Raw genomic sequence first — 20,721 nt, 5'->3', positions numbered from 1 at the left:
CCGCGTGCCAAGATTTTTCGATGAAACCATGGCTTCTCTTGCGAATTCACCTTTACGCTTAGCCGCTGACTTTAATTCCCCCCAAACACAGCTGTTTCTGCTTTGGCCGCGTGAAAGCGTCGGGATTTAGCAGCTGGTTCTTATCGCGTTTGGGCCTTGCCAAAGAACGCAACAATTGGACGCTAGCCTCTCTCACGCCAGCTAAAGTGAATTATGATATTTTTTTCCCACATTCGCACAATGTTAAGTGTTCTCGCAGGAGTCTGTGTGAAATTGGTGAAGAAAACGTAAGCGTTTTATGACTTTGGAGGGTTTTGACGCAAAATGAGAAACAGCTATTTATTTTCGATTACTACATAAATGATAGGTGTCAAAGTGGCGGCAAGGGGGCCAAATCTGGTCCGGCACATCATTTTTTGTTGCCCGGGAAAGTCATGAGTGATAGTTTTCTGTTTTAAGATAAACGTAAAATGGAGAGTATAGATGTATATTAAATTTCCTGATTTTCAACTTTTTAAATCAATAATTGTCATTTTTAATCAATTTTTCTGTGATTTTAGTCCAAAAATGATGTTGTAAAACCTAAAAATATATTAAAAAAGCTAAAAAAAACATTGTTTTAAATGTATAAAAAACTGAATATTCAGGGCTTTTAATCCAGTTCTTGTAATCCATTTATTAAACAAAAAAATATAAATATTATATCTAAAATCTTAAAAATTAATAACACCTTTTATCAAACTATAGAATTTATTTCACATCAACTTATAGCCAATCTAAAATAAATTCCCAAAGCAAAAAAAATAAACATTTATTATTATCTAAAATTAAGCCATTAGATAACCATAACAAGAAGTATGCATCTTCAAAAATATCATATTGCAAAAACATTAGCATCTTTATGTAAGATCTACTATCCTCTACTAGATTTGGATTATTTTTCTTTTTAATTTTCTAAAGTTATGCTATTCTTACTTGGTATTTTATTCTGAGGAAGAAATAATGAGGTGAAGATGACGGTTAGAAAATCAGCAAGATCATGTTATCTGGCTTTTCTTACAGATATTTTAAAAATATCATACTCACTTCTTTTTTACCATTTAACTTCCAGACGCGTTCTCATTATATTCCTTTGAGGACTAATTGCCGTCTAGTTTGTGGCAGCCGTGACTAAAGAAATTGTTGCTGTGGGGACGCGGTCGGGGGACATTTACAGGTATGGATGGAATGACATAACATAAAATAAAAATATGAATATTATGAGAAAATATCAAAAGGGGGAAAAAAAACATTGGTTTAGTTGAAAAGAAACAATAACAAGAATAAAAAAGTAGCAAAATGACCCTAAAAACACTGAAATGTAGCTACAAATACAAATTCTAACTTCACAATGTATTAACTTGATAAGAAAAAATAGCAAAATTAAAGTCAACAATTTGTCACAGATACTTAAAATCTTAAATTCATAATATTATAGATTAAATTTGATTTTTTTTTAGTGTAAACTAGAGTCAAGGGAACTACACATTCACCTCTAGAGCCAGCCATTGTTGATGTATTGGATATATTTTGTATGAAATCTTGCAGTGGTGGAGGAGCTTTGTCTAATTTTTTGAACCGTTTTACCCTCAGGTGGTTTGCAGGGGGTGCTAGAGCCTATCCCAGCTGATATCCTGAGTCAGTGGCCAGCCAATCACAGGGCACATGGAGACAAACAACCGATCCTTCACAACTAATGGCAATTTAGAGTGTCCAATCAGTCTACCATGCATGTCTTTAGAATGTGGGATAAACCCAGAATACCCACAGAAAACCCACACAGGCTCAGAGAGAACATGCAAACTCCACACTGGTGTTCCAACCCTGATTTAAACACTGTGAGGCCGGCATACTAACCACTCCCCCACCGAGCCACTGCTTAAAATTGAACATGTAAAAACAATGATCTTTCTGCACAACTTGCAGCAGATGGCAGCAATTCCAAGTCTAGAAAGGGGAATTCAACATGTTTCTGGTATGATAGCTACATTTGACTAAAAATAACCTTTTTTATACCCCTCATAACCAAATAAAAGTTAGAATCTATCACTTTATGTTAGATAATCTTCTACAATGGCTTTCAATCAAGAGTTGAGTTTTTCCATTAGATGGACGAACCCTAAAACATATGAATGGTCGCATCATTTCTGCATCATTTGACAGAAAAAGTCTGACATCTTAAGTTGCTAACCTTCGTATATTCACTCTATCAACGCGCTATATAATATAATTGGAACGGAGACGTCTTTTAATGGGCTTTTATGGGATTTTTTTTATCAGGTGGAAAAGAGTCCCTTGAGGTCTGAGACACTTAAGCGAGAGGAAGTCGCGTTGTTACGCCAAAACGTACGCCAGGGCGGGTTAGTTAATCTGCTTGGGGCTGACCATTCATTATCCATTATCTATGCACGCAGGGATGGACGGCTACGACACGAAGGAGGAGGAAAGCGAGCGGGCAATCTTGCCGTGGGCGCCCGGAGGGACTCTTCACATTTGGATTAAATATTGTTATCATCTTGTAGAGCGGCTCCGGCGTAATTAACTGCCGGGTTTTAAGGAAGGGAAGATAGCCGTGTTGACCGCCGACCTCTGCGGAAAGGTGGTTAAGGGGTGTAATTCAATATAAAAGAAAAGGGGAATTTGGAGAAGACAAAATGGGTTTTTGTGACCAAAGGTGGGGGGGAAATTGTGTTGTTTTCATCAAAGTTTCGCTTAGGAGAAGTTTAAATGATATTTTTACTTCAATTGTCGAAAATGGCGACTTTTGTATGACTTTGCAAAATTATAAAGTTAGATTTTAGTCTAAAACAGTCAGAAAATGAGGACTGATATTTTTATAAGTCTCAAAAGTATAACTTTTTTCTTTAAAATCTGATCTTTTTTTTGTTTTAGCCACATCATGTGACTTTAAATGTTATATTTGTAGTATAGTGTAGATCCTTTAAACATTTAATGACTTTCCAAACCGGGATCCTTACAAACAAAAGCAAAGAATGACTGAAAATCGCCCCAAAACCAAGTCACCTTTGTAAAAATGCGATAAAATAGAGGGCGGAGCCACTTGACAACAAGCCCCACCCAAAAAAACCCAACCAGAAACAACCACCCTTAGAAAATGAAAAAAATGAAAAAAATAACCACAAACAACAATTCCATATCAACACTGCGACCATTCCCGAACCAAATCACTCATATTTTCTTGCAAATTTATCAATATGCCAAATTTTCATCCCTCTAAAATGTCCTTCTCTGTGTCTGTATTCTCCCCCTCTTGCTACTGTGACAACGAAAATTCCCAAATACGAAATGAATAAAGTTATCCAATCCAATCCAATAATCCACTTCCATTGACTCCCATTATAAGCTTGACTTGATTCTATCAGGTGGATTTGAAAACTTTTATCAGGCATGTGAACATGTGGTTGAGTTGTTGCAAATAATAAAAAAAAATAGAGTACCACTGAATCAGAGCAAACCGTTATTTCATGCGGACCTTACCTGGGATCTCCTGGTGGGGGACCCGTGTAAAACTGAAGCCCCCAGCGTTGCAAGCCTCCCTCACTTCACTGCAATTCCTCCCTTTGACTTCGGCTTTAACTGCCATGCACAAGGCAGACAAAGTATAAAGCACAATCTCCAGTCTGGACATGATGGACTTTTTTGAAGATCCAGGCTCTTCTTATCCTGCTAAATCCCCCCCCAAAAAAACACAGAAAAAAATCAACAAAATCCTCTTCAATCTTCCACTCAATTATTGTCTAATATCAGCCAAGTGGGCACTTGTCCCCGAGCATAAAAAAACGACTGTTTCAAATGCATCAAGGGGTGCTTAATTGAGATCTCCCACCATGCACCGCAGGGGAGATGGAGCACGTCGGAGGTGCGGCGGCATGGATCCACCGCCACCGGAGACGAGAAGCTGCGCTCAACTTGACCGAGCTCGGCGCCAGACGTACGGAGAAGGGAGAGCTTGGCGTGCTGCGTTCAAGTGCCACCGCTGTGCGAATGCCTGAGAGAAGAAGAGAGGAGAGAGGAGAGACGGGTGAGGAGAGGAGGGGTGAGGAGAGGCTGCGCATCAGACTAGGGAAAGCGGCTCACAAAATGTGGAATGGAGTAGGCTGAACAAAAAAAAAATATAACTAGTAAAAAAGGGGTAAAAGTATGCATAAAATATTACTAAAGGGCATGAAAAGGAGCATTTTTATTAATACTGTATTTTTACGACTATAAGGCGCACTTAAAAGTCTGAAATTTTCTACAAAATAGACGCGTTTTATAATCCAGTGTGCTTTATATATGGAAAAGAAATTCAAATGTGTAATTCATTGAGGCTGCGCATTTTTTTATATTTCTTTTTTTGCCCGAAAATGCAGTAAACACCAATTAATTGACAACTAATCAATTATTAGATTCCTTACTCGTTTTGACGTTTTTCAAAGAATATTTTTGCAATTTTGGTAGCCAAGTATGTCTCTGTAAAAAAAATAGATATATATTTTTAAAAACAACAGGTTAATATAAAAGCAACAAATCATTTCTCAATATTTTCTCTAAACTGGGAAGCCTCGTAAACTCACTCCCAGCGAGTCAATCGATTTGCGAAGAGCACGAGGCGAAGCTTTCGTGACATTATGGATTTTTAGGGCACCTTGATCCGAGCGGGTAGATCAGCAGTGGATTAACATGGCCGCCTCAACAGTGCAAATGATTCCTTTCCATTTGGAGAAAACACCACTATTTCTCCACCATCATTCTCAAAAAATACACCTTTAATCTCTAAAATACAACGTTGGACATTCACCTGTAGTGGCGAGCATCATCCAACGCATTAAACTGTTTGTTCATTAAATATTCATGAGGCTATTTTACCATTAGTAAGATGCAAAGTATGCAAAATAGGACAAAAAGCTCATGCATTTGCAATGATATAGACTATGGAATAGATTGTGTGGTTAAAGTCTTAAAGCAACAGTACATCTACTTTAATTATGGCCAATGCAGATATGTTAAGGGGAAAAAAAACTATATTATTTTGGCTTAAAATAGCTGTTCAAATCAAATTAGTTGCTTCCCTAATTCAGTGTTTCCCAAAGGTGTGCCGTGGGAAATTGCAAAAAAAAAGTCATATAATGTAATATTCAGAAAGAAAAATGAATGTGAATTTAATGAGATTAAAATTGAACTGTAATAAGATTCAAATCAAAACAAGATGAATGTTTAATTAGAGATGATATTATTACAATATTCAGTCATTCTGTTGCTTATTTTTCCTCTAATATGAAGTTGTTTGGTTTCTAGGGCATCAACCTTTATAATGTAATGTCTTTTTTGTGTAATATTAGGAGATTTAGGTAATATTTGGATTTGAAAGTCATAAAATAATGCGATTAAAAACATGACATTACTTATTTTTGCATTACTCGAACTGGAAGTTGTTTAAAGTCCGCTATTGGTGACATTAAATAGTGTAAAAATTTGATTTTTGACTAATTTTGGAGGTTTATGTGCTTCCTGCTGATAACATTTTGATGGAAATGACTATTGTTAATATAGATGACAGTTTGAAATTAAAATAATTTAAAATGGTGAGATTTTTTAGAGCAAAAAGCGTGCCAAATCTCAAAAAAAGGTTATAAAACACTGCCCTACCCTGTAATCTTGTGAAATAATTTAAAGATATAGAAACATTTCACATTAATTTTGGTTGATGCCAGGTGCCAAAATATCCCAAAACACAATTCAGCAACAAAAATGACTTCTCTGATCCTCAATTAAGTGAACTTCTTGTTCTGAAATTGTCACTCAAAATACATTATTCCCTGGCATTTTTCCCTTCTTCTCCAATTTTGTCACAGATGTATAAAAAAAAGCCAAGGTCCGTCCAAACAAACACAAATTATTTCCCACCTTGATGCAAAAGTGAGCTCAGGTGGGCACCCGGGCCACAAAAATTGGAGAATTTATGCGTGGGTACTTTCATAAAACCTTCACGGTTCGCCCTTTCCAAAAAAACATGTCAAAAATATCCAGTACTTCCCTTAACGCTGACTTTTGTTTCCTCACCGGGTTGCCAATACTTCCCAGTTTAACACATCTAGCACATTCGGCATTATGATATTATTTTTTTCTTCCAAACTCAACCTCATTCCATCTCGGCACGCACCCATGCAAATTTTCCCTGGCAGTCACATTTGGGAAACACGTTTCCCCAAGATATATTCACAAAAACCTCCAAATCTTCATGCCGAGAACACTGATCGAAAACAACAAAAGGGGATTTTACAGGAAAAAAAACATGGCAACGCAGATTGTCCTTGTAGCAAAGTGATTTGGCAAAACTGGTATTATTATAGAAACTAATAATAATAATAATGAAAGAACAATCAATGCCACTTGAGACATTTTTTCCCCATGCACGCATCTAAACAGTTTGACTGGCAGAGTCCAAATAAGCTTTCAAAGCGGCTGGTTTGACAAATAAATATGCAAATAACAGCTCCCCCTTGGGCACTTTGCTTTTTATCCTGACAATAATGTCTGACAAAAGCTACTTGTACCGTAATTATTTCTGTGTGGCAATCATTGCTGCGTCTCATTGTTAGGCAAGAAAGATTTCTGGAACAATACCGAGGGCTGGCAGCCAAGCGGGTTCTTGTTGACTGATGCAAAACTTGCACTGCACAGCTACACAGGCTCTTCTTTTTTGTTTATTTATTTGTTTTTTTTTGTCTTTTGGGGGTAACACACACTGAAATAACAATAAAATGCAGGTGCCAAGACAAACATTGCCAAAAAAAAAATCCATAACTATGTTATTGAATGATTTTACATCTGAATCTAAGTAGAAGTACATGATTCAGGACATTGGACAGCGCCTACATTGAATGAGCTTACCTCAGATTCAAGGTAAATGTACATGATTCAGGACATTGGACAGCGCCTACATGCTCAATTCATTATATTGGATCCATTGAACTTGTAAATAAAGTTAAATAAGATGGGTATAAAAGTGAATATAAAAAAATAAGTATAATATACCCATTATAGTGAATCTAAAAGTTAATTTAATAGTAAGAAAATCATTTTTTATGGCTGAATTAAAAATAGAATATCTAACCTGTATAGGCATTAGAGTCAGAAATTTGAATATAATTGCTTCTTATATTAAATTATTTACATTCATATTTCTTTGAACGGGGGTCAGGAATAGTATGATTGAAAGATTTATAAAAATTGGAGGATGCAATTTACCCCTACAAAGGCTTGTCTAAGGATTTGCATTTTATATGTATGAACGCTGGTTGATGTTGTAATATCTGATGTAACATTTTGCAAAAAACTATATCATATCATATATATACTCTTCTTTTTGATCATTCATCTCCACCTTGCATGGCAACAACAAACATCAGGCCTAAAATATAGATTCAAAAGGATGTACTATCTAAAATAATGATTAATATCCATTTATACGAGAGTGGTTGCATGGTGACTGACCATTTTTAATGAAAACGTCTTTAAAAAAGTTGCTTTAATTAAAGCAGATGAAACTAAATGTGTTTACAAGCCCCTTTGCCTCTATAGGCGACAATAATTATCTCCTGTTGCGCCATCTGAAAGGCTTACTTTAGCACAAAGGAATTAACACTCAAAGTTGAACTTTTTTTCCCCCTTTTTTTAATACAGAAGCTCATTATGCTCTGGAGGGAAATGAAAGCATAATGAAGATGTCTGTCTCCTTAATAATGTTAGCCAGCTCAAGGATGAAATGTATCCATCAGGCTTTCAAATTGCCTTTTTCAAACCAATGAAATGCATGCGGGCCACTGAGAGTTTGCTAAAAGCCACAGACGCTATTTATAATGTCAGGTGATCGTTTTTATTCAAACTTAAAAGGTCACCCGTCGTAGGAAAAACGCACTTCGTCCAACGGCCTTACGATACGACGACAACCTTTTCGCGACCGATCTCATACCGGGAAGACTTCTTGTCATAAACAGGTTTTCGCCACCAAAAAGAAAGGAATTCCCGTCACTTCCCATGTTGTTTTTACATCAATGGCCCCCAAAATACTCCGAAAATATCCCAAAAAGTATCAAAATACTGTAATTTCCAAAGTTCACCTCAAAATCGATCATATTTTGTATCATATGTACGTTTTTATACCATAAATCAACCTATATCCCTACTGCTAATCATCATAAAGGTCACAGGGGGTGCTCTAGCCTATCTCACCCAACTATGACCACCGTAAATTGGTAGCCAGCCAATCACATGGCAGTATTTTCTTTAAAAAGCTCTTTCAAATTAAATTCCAAGGCACTCTAAGATTAAAAAATCAAAATAAAATATCAATCAGAAGTTAGCAATGCTAATTTCCTAATGGAAATTAACTGAAATACACAAGCAAGAACTTTAAGCACCATTTTGCTCTCCTTTAAAGTGACGGCGCACTCAACACAACACCATCATAGACAAACGGCGTCCGTCCCATCAAGCGTTCTCCCAGGGCGCGCCGGCAAAAGCAATGCCGAAACATAATGTCGTGGCTCACGCTCCATCACCCCCTGTTGATTACCTCGCAAACAAACATGTCGACGAGACTGACAGTGAGCAATGAAACCATTACGAGGTGAACGGCAATTCCCACTTAGATAAACTATGCAAATACGTCAAACTAAAAAAATCTAATTTTCACTAAGGGTGCAATAATAGCATGGGATACACATTGCGCAGGTAAGAAGGATGATTTTTTCTTGAATTTTATTCATAAACGTCCAAATAAATGTTATCTGTTTATCTTTTCTCTATTTTGAAGTTAATGACTGTATCAGCAGCATTGTCTTTTCGCAATTTCGTGCATTTTAATTCTATTTTGTGCGCATATAAGCCGTACCAATGATTTTTTTTTGTTACAAATATGGTAGTATGCTCTAGACTGGTTTGAAGTTCAATGTCAACATGGACGATAGTGAGGAGAAAGAAGCAGCAGATGCACACTCACGGCCAAGACAAAGCGCAAGTAGACTGACAGGTAAAGGTAAGTGTGGAGTCAGCAGAGCGGAACGAGCCAGATGGATTCTTCCATCTCCAACGGAGCCTCACATGCTGATGCCGCTCGCTGGCGTATGGCGAGCTTGGTATTCGTTATATTTGCCGGACAATACGTAAGGGCGAGTTCGGAAATAGTAAATAGAATGGTTTTGGAAGAAATTTACAACAGTTCTGAGATCGGATGTTGAATCTGTGTTGGGTTTTGTGCGGGGTTTTCATTTTCTCATGGTGGTTATTTAGTTAGCAGTAGATAAGGAGTTGTTGGGAAAGTAATAACATGTAAGTATACTAGTTTGTTTTTGTAAAGTAGAAAATAAATTGTAAGTGAAATGTTTAATGATATTTAAATATGGCAATTATAGTGTATTTTTTGTATCTAACCTGTACACTGAATGAATTATGAGTGTATTGTAGATCAATACTACAAACTTCACTTAACAATTGTACTATAAAATTCAGCTACTTTGTTTTTGTGAAGTAGAAAACAAAGTGTAACTAAAATGCATAATGATTTCAAATATGGCAATTAAAGTGTAATTTTTTATTGTATCTGACATGTACCGTATTTTCACGACTATAAGGCGCACCCTCAATGAATGACACATTTATTTTTTTCCATATATAAGGCGCACTGGATTATAAGGCGCCCTGTGTATTTTGGAGAAAATTTAAGACTTAAGTGCGCCTTATAGTCGTGAAAAAACAGTATTTGTAATTTAGTGGATAACTATTCAAAAGTAGAAACATGTTTAACCTCAGAACAGGTGACTATTTGTTCATTAGAAAAAAAAACTGTTTTGAAAGAAAAGTCAATAAAAACAAGCCAAGTTTTAATGTTAAACTGGAAAAATGGTGTGTGTCATTTAAAATAAAATAAATAAATATGGCAGTCACTATTGAAATGAGTAAAAGCGATGAAATCTGCCATTTTAGTTACCACAGATGACCGTTATCTACAAATCTACTTGGAATGGTGTACCTTTTGGCGCAATCACTCTCAGAGTGGACGCTCCATTAGCATGGCGCTTCTATATGGAAGCCACACCTCATTAACTGGCCACCTTCATTTGGCTTAATGGGCTGATGGAGCCTAAGACAGGCACACTCTTCCTCTGCCGGGCAATAAATAGATCCCCAAAGACCACGTCCTGATATTCTGCAGGTAGCCCTGCAGCAGTGTGCACACAATAAATTTATACTTTGGGTTTTTAATACATAGACATGTTATCATGACAACAAAAAATGATGAGTCTGAAATGGTACATTTGGTAACACAATCCAAAACCACTTGTTTTGACATATTGTAAAGTACATGTATTAATACTTTACTGATGTTTTAAATGCAAGATTCCTGTTCTATTGATTTGTTTGACTGGCTCAATCCAAAAGATGCGTTCAATGACCAAGGATTTTCACAGTGCTGCATTTTATAGTACAATTCTTAAGTGAAGACTGCAGTTTTTATCTACAATACACTCATAATTCATTCAGTGTACCCATCATATTTAACTCATTGGACGCCATTGAAAAAGAGTGATTATATGCTGCCACCTCAATATTGGTCAATCTAAAATTAATAATGATACTCACGAGTCCAATATCTATCCCATCACTATATTTTCTCCCAACAAGCAGCCTGAAGAGTGGTGATTATTTCTGCTTGTGAAATGAAAAAGACCCTCAAGGGACACTTCACGCGGCTTCATTCTTAATTTTCATCAAATATTTAAGCGTGCTATATTTCATTATCGATTTGCTCCTTTAATTTGCCGGCTACCTTATTTGTTTCAATTACAAAGTTATCCGTCAAGTATATATTTTTTTAAAACGGCATATCATAGCTAATCAGATGTGTGAAGTGAAACAAATGAATTATATGTGGATGAATATTACCTTGAACAACATGTACTCATTATTTTTCGAATTTGTCAGGGTTTTAAGAATTTATTCATTTTTATTTAGAGTAAACATCACCTTAAATAATCTATTCATGCCTTTAAGAGAATATAATTATCTTTTGATAGACGGTAGAGTGTAAAATAAACTGATGTGTTATTTTGCTACTTTTAATATAACAGAATAAATCATAGATGTGAGTATATTACATTTGTGTTCAATTAAACAGCAATATTTTATGGTAAGTACAATTAAGAATTGAATTAAGACTGTTTTTTGGAGGAATTAATCATTTTATGATGTGTTTTGGTGTCACACAATTACATTTTTTGTCAAGTAAAAAGGATTTACAATGCTATCGTGAACAGGATTCACCGATATGGTGTTTTTATTTGAAAATATGATATTTTTCAATGTTTTTTCTTCTTGCTTTTGACTGCAACAACATTGATTGCAGCCGCAGCATGAAAGTCCATTTCCACTCCAGTCTATTTTCACTCCAGTCACTTTTGACAAATTACAATGTTACGTGCTTTATAACATGTCAAAAATACTGAAAACAAGAGTAGTTTTTATTTTTTTAAATAAGTGTTTACATTTGATTTTAAATTAAAATCAAAATCCTATTTGAAACTACCACCTTGTTAATTCACATTGTCTAACTTTTAAAAAATACATTAAAAAATGCATAAAACAACCATCAGTTTCAGCTGTGCATTAATTTACATAAAAATAATAATAAAGCAATCATAATTTGCATTCAAAATCTAAAAAAAACCCACTAAATCTCATTATATTATTTATTTATTATTATATTTATTATTTATCACATTTTATTTACCTGTATAAAGGCAATAAACTAACTAAATTCAAATAAATTCAATAAACTTTGAGTGGATGGCCGTATAATTTTGACCCATGGCCTTCATTTAGGCCCCAGACTGCATTTTTAATACCTTTTAATAGAAGTCTGGGTAAACTTATTGATTGGCATTGAGTTTTTTTTATTTTTTATTATGCATGCCCGCTTTTGGGTTCATTCAAAAAAAAAAAAGGAACTTTTCATATTTGATGAAAGCAGTTCGATTTTTGAAATGGAATATTTTCCGGATGAGGGAATCGGGCGGAATTGGCCTGCCTCTCTCAAGCACACTATTATCTGCCTTTTAGCTTCCAGGAAAATGAGACTTGGAAGTTCTCTGACCCGTATGACGGCGGTGGAGGAAGGAAGAGGAGGAGGAGGAATGGCTTGAAAAAAAAGTTGCAGAGACTTCACAAACGATCACACTTCACTCCTTTCCGTCTCAAAAATATGTCTTCTGTAAGTAATAGTGCGTCAAAGTGGATTAATATATTCATTGGCTGTTGAATCAATCTAAAGGGAAAATACTTATTGGAATTTTTTTAGATGTTTTGTTTTTAAGAAGGCTTTTTAGTCCAAAAAACTGACATTTTCAGCAACAAAATTGCGTAAAATGATTAATTGTTTGGTATTATTTATGGCTTTACGTACAAAAAAAAAGGCAACTGATTTATATCTTAATGCACGGTGTCAAAGTGGCGGCCCGGGGGCCAAATCCGGTCCAAGCAAATAAATCATGTTCTTTTTTAAGATCAAATTCAAATGAAGAGTATAGTTGTATATTAAATTTCCTCAATTCCCCCCTTTTTAAATCAATAATTGCAATTTTTTAATCTTTTCTTTGTGTAGATGCAAGTTGAAAGAGCACCGTAGTCCCCAATGGTTGATGAATGTAACATTGCAGCCATTTTTTTTGGTTATGAAACGTCCTCTCGTTATACGACATGGGCATCCGCAAGACCTTGATGCAACGATGTTGGTCAAAGGCGCATTTAATATTCCGCACGGTCCCTTTGCGCTTTTGGCCTGCCCCTCCTCACTGGGGGCGCCTAATGCAACATAATGAGTAGCTGGCACATCCTCTTGAATACATCAACGTCCTCACTTGCGAATCTATCAAGCCATCACAAACCAATGGCTGCCTGAAATGTCAGGCTAGTTTTCAAAAGATGTTTACTGACTAATTACCAAAACGTCAATTGCCAGAAGCTTTGGGGCCGGAAAAAAAACATAATAAATGCCACATGCATAACAACAACAACAACATAGTGAAAATGAGCTTTGGTGTAATGGTGCATTCAAACGTTGGGAAATGAACAGATGATCAATTAGATCGTTGACTCGTCTTAATCATGTTCGCCAAGTGACTTTGCGTGTGTTTTTATTGATGGGAAGCTATAAATATACTTTAGGAGGCATTTTCAACCTTTTTTTAACCACAGATTTGATCAGGATTGATGTTTTGAGTACATATGAGCTTCTGAAAGTACTACTTTATTTAGGAGGCATGTTTAACCTTTTTTATTTTACCCAAGATTTGATCAGGATTGATTTTATTTGGTACATATGAGCTTCTGAAAGTATTATAAAACAAACATATTGAAAGTCAAAATATTTTGGGAGTCCAATATCTTTTAAATGGGAAGGTTGGTTGTGAATAATTGTGTTAGTAAATGGTCGCCAGAGTCCAATCAAAAAAAACATGAAAAATTCAAATGAGTGATAAGCATGAACAATATGAGGTATACTATTGGGTATATACACATGGAAAACCCACACAAGCCTGGGGAAAATCATACTAACTCCGAATACACACTGAACACCCACCTGGATTCAAACCCACAACCCCAAAAGTGCGAGTCCAACATGGTAACCACTTAACCACTAATTCCTGAGCTTCAAAAAAAGGGAAAAAATGTACTTAAAAAAAGTAATTAGTTGTTACTAATGAAATATTGACTTTTTTTGTTCATGAAAAACATGGAAAAATTTAAATGAGTGATAAGCATGAACAATATGAGGTATATAATTGGGTATATTAAATATAAATGGATGATAATTGTTATATGACCTCAACATGGAACAATATGAGGTAAATTGGCTATATTAGAAAATAACTTGGAATTTTTGTATTCAGCTTAGTAGAAGGGACATAAAAAATCTTATTTTATCTTAGTATAAGAAAGTGTGTTTGTTAAATGTAGGACAAAGAGGGCAAGCAAAGATCATATCAATGTGTGTTCCTCTGAGAATAAAACTCAAGTGCCTGGCGGCCTTTTCAAAAACACGGCGCAACAGAGGTTCCATGTCGGACATCTTGCATCCTTTTCCATCAGACAAATGTTATGTCTTTGGCAGCAAGTGTGTGTGTGGCTCGTGAGCACATTGTCACCGAGCTTTCGCCTCTACGGTCTCATTTGACATTGCCTACAGGGGTGTCAGATGCCATGTTCACACAAGTTGGGGTCAAATAGTCAAATGAAGACAGATGACGGCTTGAAGCCATAAAAAATGGAGACATCAGGATGAAATTTAGGGAGGAGTTGCTGCTTCCACTATCAAAAATTCCATTTTATCCAAAGAAAAATGGTTCATTCTTCAAGAAGATGGATATATCTTTTTCTGTCTAGACTATATGTTCATATTTGTGCTGAAATGATTACCCTTTTTCTATAAAGTGCAGGTAGAATGGCGTTCTTAAGAGTGCTGACACGAGAGAAAATAGCAACCCGAGAAAAAAATGGATGATGCATAATATAGGTCAATTGAATGAAGTTTCAACTTTGCCATTTTTTTTTTTTTTTACTTGATGCACAACTTCAGTTTGCTGAATAGTCCAAGGTCTCCTTGGTGGTATTGTGCGCTTGGTAAATAGCTGGCCGTACTTTTTTTCAATAGGAGACGGCTTTTTATTATTGCTAGAAACTTGTGCTCTTATACTACAAAGCCACCATGTTGTAAAATACGGAGGAGGAAACGGCTCGGCTTTGTCTCGATGAAATGCGAGGTCGCCACGTCAAGGATTTCTGAAAAGGATTCCAAACTAGCTATTGAAATATTTCATATTGCACTGTTTTTTTTCTATAATATTCCTATAAGATAGCAAGAGAGTGAGAATACAGACACAGAAAAGGACATTTTAGACATAAATAGATAGGTAATAAGTCAGTTAATAAATAAATACATGAAAAACCTAAACATTTAGCTGATATATATATATATATATATATATATATATATATATATATATATATATATATATATATATATATATATATATATATATATATATATATATATATATATATATATATATATATATATATATATATATATATATATATATATATATATATATATATATATATATATATATATATATATATATATATATATATATATATATATATATATATATATATATATATATATATATATATATATATATATATATATATATATATATATATATATATATATATATATATATATATATATATATATATATATATATATATATATATATATATATATATATATATATATATATATATATATATACACAGACATATATACAAGAACATATATACATACACACATATGCACATATATACATACGCACATATATAAGCATATATATATACATACACATACATACATATAAGCATATATATACATACGCACATATATAAGCATATATATATATACATACACATACATACATATAAGCATATATATACATACGCACATATATAAGCATATATATACATACACATACATATATAAGCATATATATACATACACATACATATATAAGCATATATATACATACACATACACATATATATATGTAAGGACATATATACATACACAGATGTACATGCATGCATACGGTTGTATCAGATTTCCATACCTTATCAGATTTTGCTACCCGGTCCAATTAAGGCTATAGATGATGACAAAAGTCTGTGAAAAATTATTTATCATTTCTGGTTATTGAGGTGTTCAATAAATATGTTAATGCCTCTATTTATTTTCTTATCATATTTAAGTCCAACAATATCTTCAGGTTGGTTATAGCTAAAAAAAAAAGCCTGCAAAAATGTGAATTTTCTACTGCTGAAACATTAAATTTGTTCTGATAAACAAACTAGACACAAATGTAACTTGGTATTAACAGAGTGAGTCATTAGATATGCTATGGAAGCCATGTTTTGATGATGTGAAATGTCTGCAATGAACTGATTACATTTCTAAGAATATTCCCAACAAGTTATTGCGAGGATTAGCGAGCCTCAGCGGAGGTCTGCGCCAGTGTTGGCAGAATATGCGCGAGTAAATGCGCGCCGTGCTACATTTCAATAATTCAGTGTTGACAAACGTCGAGATTTATTTGCCACAGCGTGCACGTGAACATATCACTGCTCACGCCTCGACATTAATAATCTTTAATACTCAGCGCCGACTGGAGAAATATTGCAAAGCGCCCAACTATGGACAAGCAGAACGCCAAATGGGCCTCGACTTGTTCTATTAAGGGAAATTTCAATTCATCATTAGTTGCCATTTACTTTTTGGGTTAAATCCGCCCAAATGTTTCACAGCAGGCCCACTTCCAGAAATAATATTAATGTTAATATACAAGCGTGATCACATCGTACATGCACTATCATCTGTGATTTGGTATTTCAGAAAAGTAGACATCAAGCGGCATGCGATTGCCGAGAGAAGAAGCTTTGAGAAATTCCGTGCTTTTGATGTGAAATACGGCATTTTGCATGCTGGAGAACGTCCACTGAAAGGAGGTTACCATCATATCAAAAGTGATGCTATGATAAAATGCAAGAAGACACCGATCAATTACATTTGTTTATATAAATTCAGTTAAATTCATTGACTACTATTTCTACTACTACTAATACTACTTCTACTACAACTACAAATTCTTCTACTACAAATTCTTCTACTACAACTACTTCTACTACTACTAATACTACTTCTACTACAACTACAAATTCTTCTACTACAAATTCTTCTACTACAACTACTTCTACTACTACTACAAATTCTTCTACTACAACTACTTCTACTACTACTACAAATTCTTCTACTACAACTACTTCTACTACTACTACAAATTCTTCTACTACAACTACTTCTACTACTACTACAAATTATTCTACTACAACTACAAATTATTCTACTACAACTACTTCTACTACAACAACTACTTCTACTACAAAAACTACTTCTACTACAACTACAAATTCTTCTACTACACTAACTACTTCTACTACAACAACAACTACTACTACAACAACAACAACTACTACTACTACAACAACAACTACTACTTCTTCTACTACTATTACTACTACTACAACAACAACAACAACAACAACTACTACTACTACTACTACTACTACAACTACTTCTACTACAAATACCACTTTGTCTACTACTTCTTCTACTACTATTACTACTACTACAACAACAACAACAACAACTACTACTACTACTACTACTACAACTACTTCTACTACAAATACCACTTTGTCTACTACTTCTTCTACTACTATTACTACGACTACAACTACTTCTACTACGAATACCACTTCTTCTACTACTATTACTACTACTTCTACTACATCTTTTTTTAAATACACTACTTTTCTAACAAATCATTTTCATCCAAACACAATTTGTTTGTTCTATAAATATAAATAAAGACATAAAGAGCTGTTCCTCCCTTGTTATTATAGAACAAGTCCATCAACTAAAGACTGCATAAAACAATTTACTCTCCGGCTTTGAAAAGAACAGTGGGAAGGGATTTTCGATGTGGCTTTTGCAATGATCCTCCTCCATCTGTCCTACACAAAATATTTGCAGTCTTTGTGTCTGTGCAAAACCACTTCCTATTTTGACCTCCCCGCATAATAATCCATGTCTGGTGCACAAGCGATACCAAAAAGCGCAGATGGTACATTGTGGATTGTTTACATCATAAAACACTATTGGAACACACACATTTATTTCTTCCACTGAACCAAACACATGAGAATCTAACAATTTAACCCACTCACCTTGCTCCAAATCTTTCAAAAAATATATAAAACACATCTTAGAATATCTAACACGATAATAAATACTATGATTGTATTTTTTAGGGAGATTTGGCATTGAAAGACCATATTTTATAAGCATTATGTTAAAATTATGCACAAATAATTGGTTTAATTTAATACAACAGCAGATCCAAATGTTATAAAATCTAAAATGAGTAAAAATACATTATTTTGACTATCTTAACCAACTTAAATCATGATGCAAAATGTGTTTTTTTGCATTTTTAAGGCAAACAACATCATAACCTGACAGGGCTTATTATTTAAGTGGCAACAGGTGTGTCTGATACATGCTTCCACTTACTTTACTCTAATAAATATCAATATAACATTTAAAAAAACAGTTTAGTACTACTAACAATAATAATATCAACGTGGAATTACCATATAATGATGTTTTTTCTTGGTTCTTGAAGCTCTGCCATGTTGATGCTGTGTTTTGGACCCAAATTGGCAAACAAAAGATGGACCAAACCAAGGAAGTGACCTGGAATAAACCAAGTACAAACAAATGAGAAGGGGTTTTTCCCCACACAACTCTTTTTATAAATAAATAACAACTTCTTCCATATTCACATCCTGTAATCATATTAAATTAAACTTTATTCATCATGTAGAGACAGCTGGATAATATTCACTTGCCAAATATGTAATTTCTCCTCACACATGGTTGCAATTGCATAGTAAGCAAATATAATGAGAAATCAAAGCTGGGGTAATTAATTTTGCAAACAAACCACAATGAAAAGTCTTGACACTTTAATTGATGTATGCCAAGCATATAAAACCTGCACACAAAAGTACTTTTGCACACATTGCGCGTGACCAAACGCACGTTTTGCAAAGACAAAAAAAATAAATAAGCATTTTAGGAAATCTCATCAAGCCATCCCTGCAAAATTAATTGTTTTCAGCATCCAATTTTTTGAGGTGCATTAACATGAATTGACAATGACGGACGGTGCACTGCATGCATACTTAAAGATGGTGGTTTGAGGGGGGGGTGGGGGATAACTGGTCAGGGGATCGAGACCTCTGTCTGCCAGTTAAAGTGCACTTTCAGCAAGATGGCTGATGCGGTGCAAGTATTTATTTGCTTTTGTGTGTTGTTGGCACATTTCGATCACCTGTCGAGACGCGGCAACATTGACACGTGAGCAAGGTCGGCATTAAAACGTTCAATTAGCTCGATGAGGCCTTGGGGGTGACGTGTGTGCCCACCAACAACCAATACTCAATAACATGCTAAAACCAGGTAATTCACCCAGGATGGGGGTGTGCAAACTATATCACAAAGGGACGAAGTGGGTGCCAAATGTGGCCCGCTGCATCATTTTGTGTGGCCCAGGAAAGTAAATCATGAGTGCCGACTTTCTGTTTTAGTTAAACTAAAATGAAGAGTATAGATGTATTTTAAATTTCCTGATTTTCCCCCTTTAAAATCAATAATTGTCATTTTTTAAATTTAATTTTTCCATGTTTTTAGTTCCAAAATCATTAGTAAAATCTAAAAAATGTTTAGAAAAATTCTAAAATTAACATTGTTTTAGATCTATAAAAAACTGAATATTCAGAGCTTTTAATCCAGTTTTAATCTATTTAAAAAATAAAAATATAAATATTAGTCTGACACCCCAGGCTATCACATTCATACATGAGAGCAATTTAGTGTAATATAATATATTATAAACTATATATATTATATATTATATTATATGGTAGTGTAGTATAGTATTAGTATAGTATACAGTATACTATACTATACTGAGTATAGTATATCATACAGTATAGTATACTATACTAAATTATATATTATGCATGTTTTTTGGAATATGAGAGGCAACCAGAGTACCCAGAGAAAACCCACACAGACCCCGAGAGAACATGCAAACTCCACACAAGTGAACTGACCTAGATTTGAACCCAGAACCTCAAAGCTGTGAGCACAAAAAAATATTATTAGCATAACCAGACTATCCTGTCACCTTTACAGAACAAGACTGTAAAAAAATAACAAGATTCTAGAGTTGGGAGAAGAAAAAAATCCAGATGCTAGATACTTAACATTTAATAAGGGGCCTAAAATGTCAACAAAGACTAGAGGATAAATAGAAGCTCCAACAATCAGCCCCAGGTGACAAGCGGAAATGCCTCCTTTGAGTTGGTGTCCTTCCCGAACGGGTCTCATTTATCTTGACTGTCAAAGCAAAGAGGACGTGATAATGAAAGGTGTACACCCCAGTGAGCATCTCTCACACTGCCATGATAATAACACGCACTCACAGACAGCCATGAAAGAGCCAGGCTGCTTCGGGAGGACAGACTTGTCTGATAGGTTTCTTTTATTTAGAACATTTTGGGTGAACTCTAAGAGGAGTCAATAAAACACCAATTCTGAATCTCTATTTTGCCATTTTACAGACATTTGGTATTAAACAGGGGTGGAATAAATCAGCCTTGGTCTCAAAAATACATATTTGACCTCTTGAATTGACCTATAATTGACAAATACAGTACCCAAATTGGACGTTTATTAAAGTCAATATCAGACAATGAATTAAACAAACCTCATCGGATAGTTAGTCATAAAACCAAAGTCATTTCATAGTAATATTGTCAGCTATCAAGCTTTAAATAAAATCATTTTGGTTGAAATGCTGCCCTCTGCGGGACAAAGCAAGAAAGTGCAAGTGAAATGAATCCTCTTGTAAAGGCCACCTTTTAAATTCCCTCTATAATAAT

The 20,721-nt window shown here is 34.6% G+C and overlaps 1 protein-coding gene across 4 annotated transcripts in view; it reads right to left on the bottom strand.

Moving 5' to 3' along the window:
• The window catches only part of gpc6b (glypican 6b), a 79,272-nt gene that overhangs the window by 55,561 nt on the left and 2,990 nt on the right, over positions 1-20,721 (bottom strand). For 2 of the 4 annotated variants that reach the window (XM_077727928.1, XM_077727927.1), the window contains exons 3-4: positions 18,364-18,466; positions 3,538-4,048 (exon numbers count right to left, since the gene is read on the bottom strand). In XM_077727928.1, coding sequence (XP_077584054.1) covers positions 3,538-3,688 — 151 coding nt within the window. In that variant the 5' untranslated portion in view covers positions 3,689-4,048; positions 18,364-18,466. The remainder of the gene's footprint in view (positions 1-3,537; positions 4,049-18,363; positions 18,467-20,721) is intronic. The other 2 variants (XM_077727925.1, XM_077727926.1) reach the window with 2 other exon arrangements.

Source organism: Stigmatopora nigra, chromosome 11, assembly GCF_051989575.1.
Source record: "Stigmatopora nigra isolate UIUO_SnigA chromosome 11, RoL_Snig_1.1, whole genome shotgun sequence".
Classification (NCBI taxonomy): Eukaryota; Metazoa; Chordata; class Actinopteri; order Syngnathiformes; family Syngnathidae; genus Stigmatopora; species Stigmatopora nigra.
This window is presented reverse-complemented; position numbering and strand designations above follow the sequence as displayed.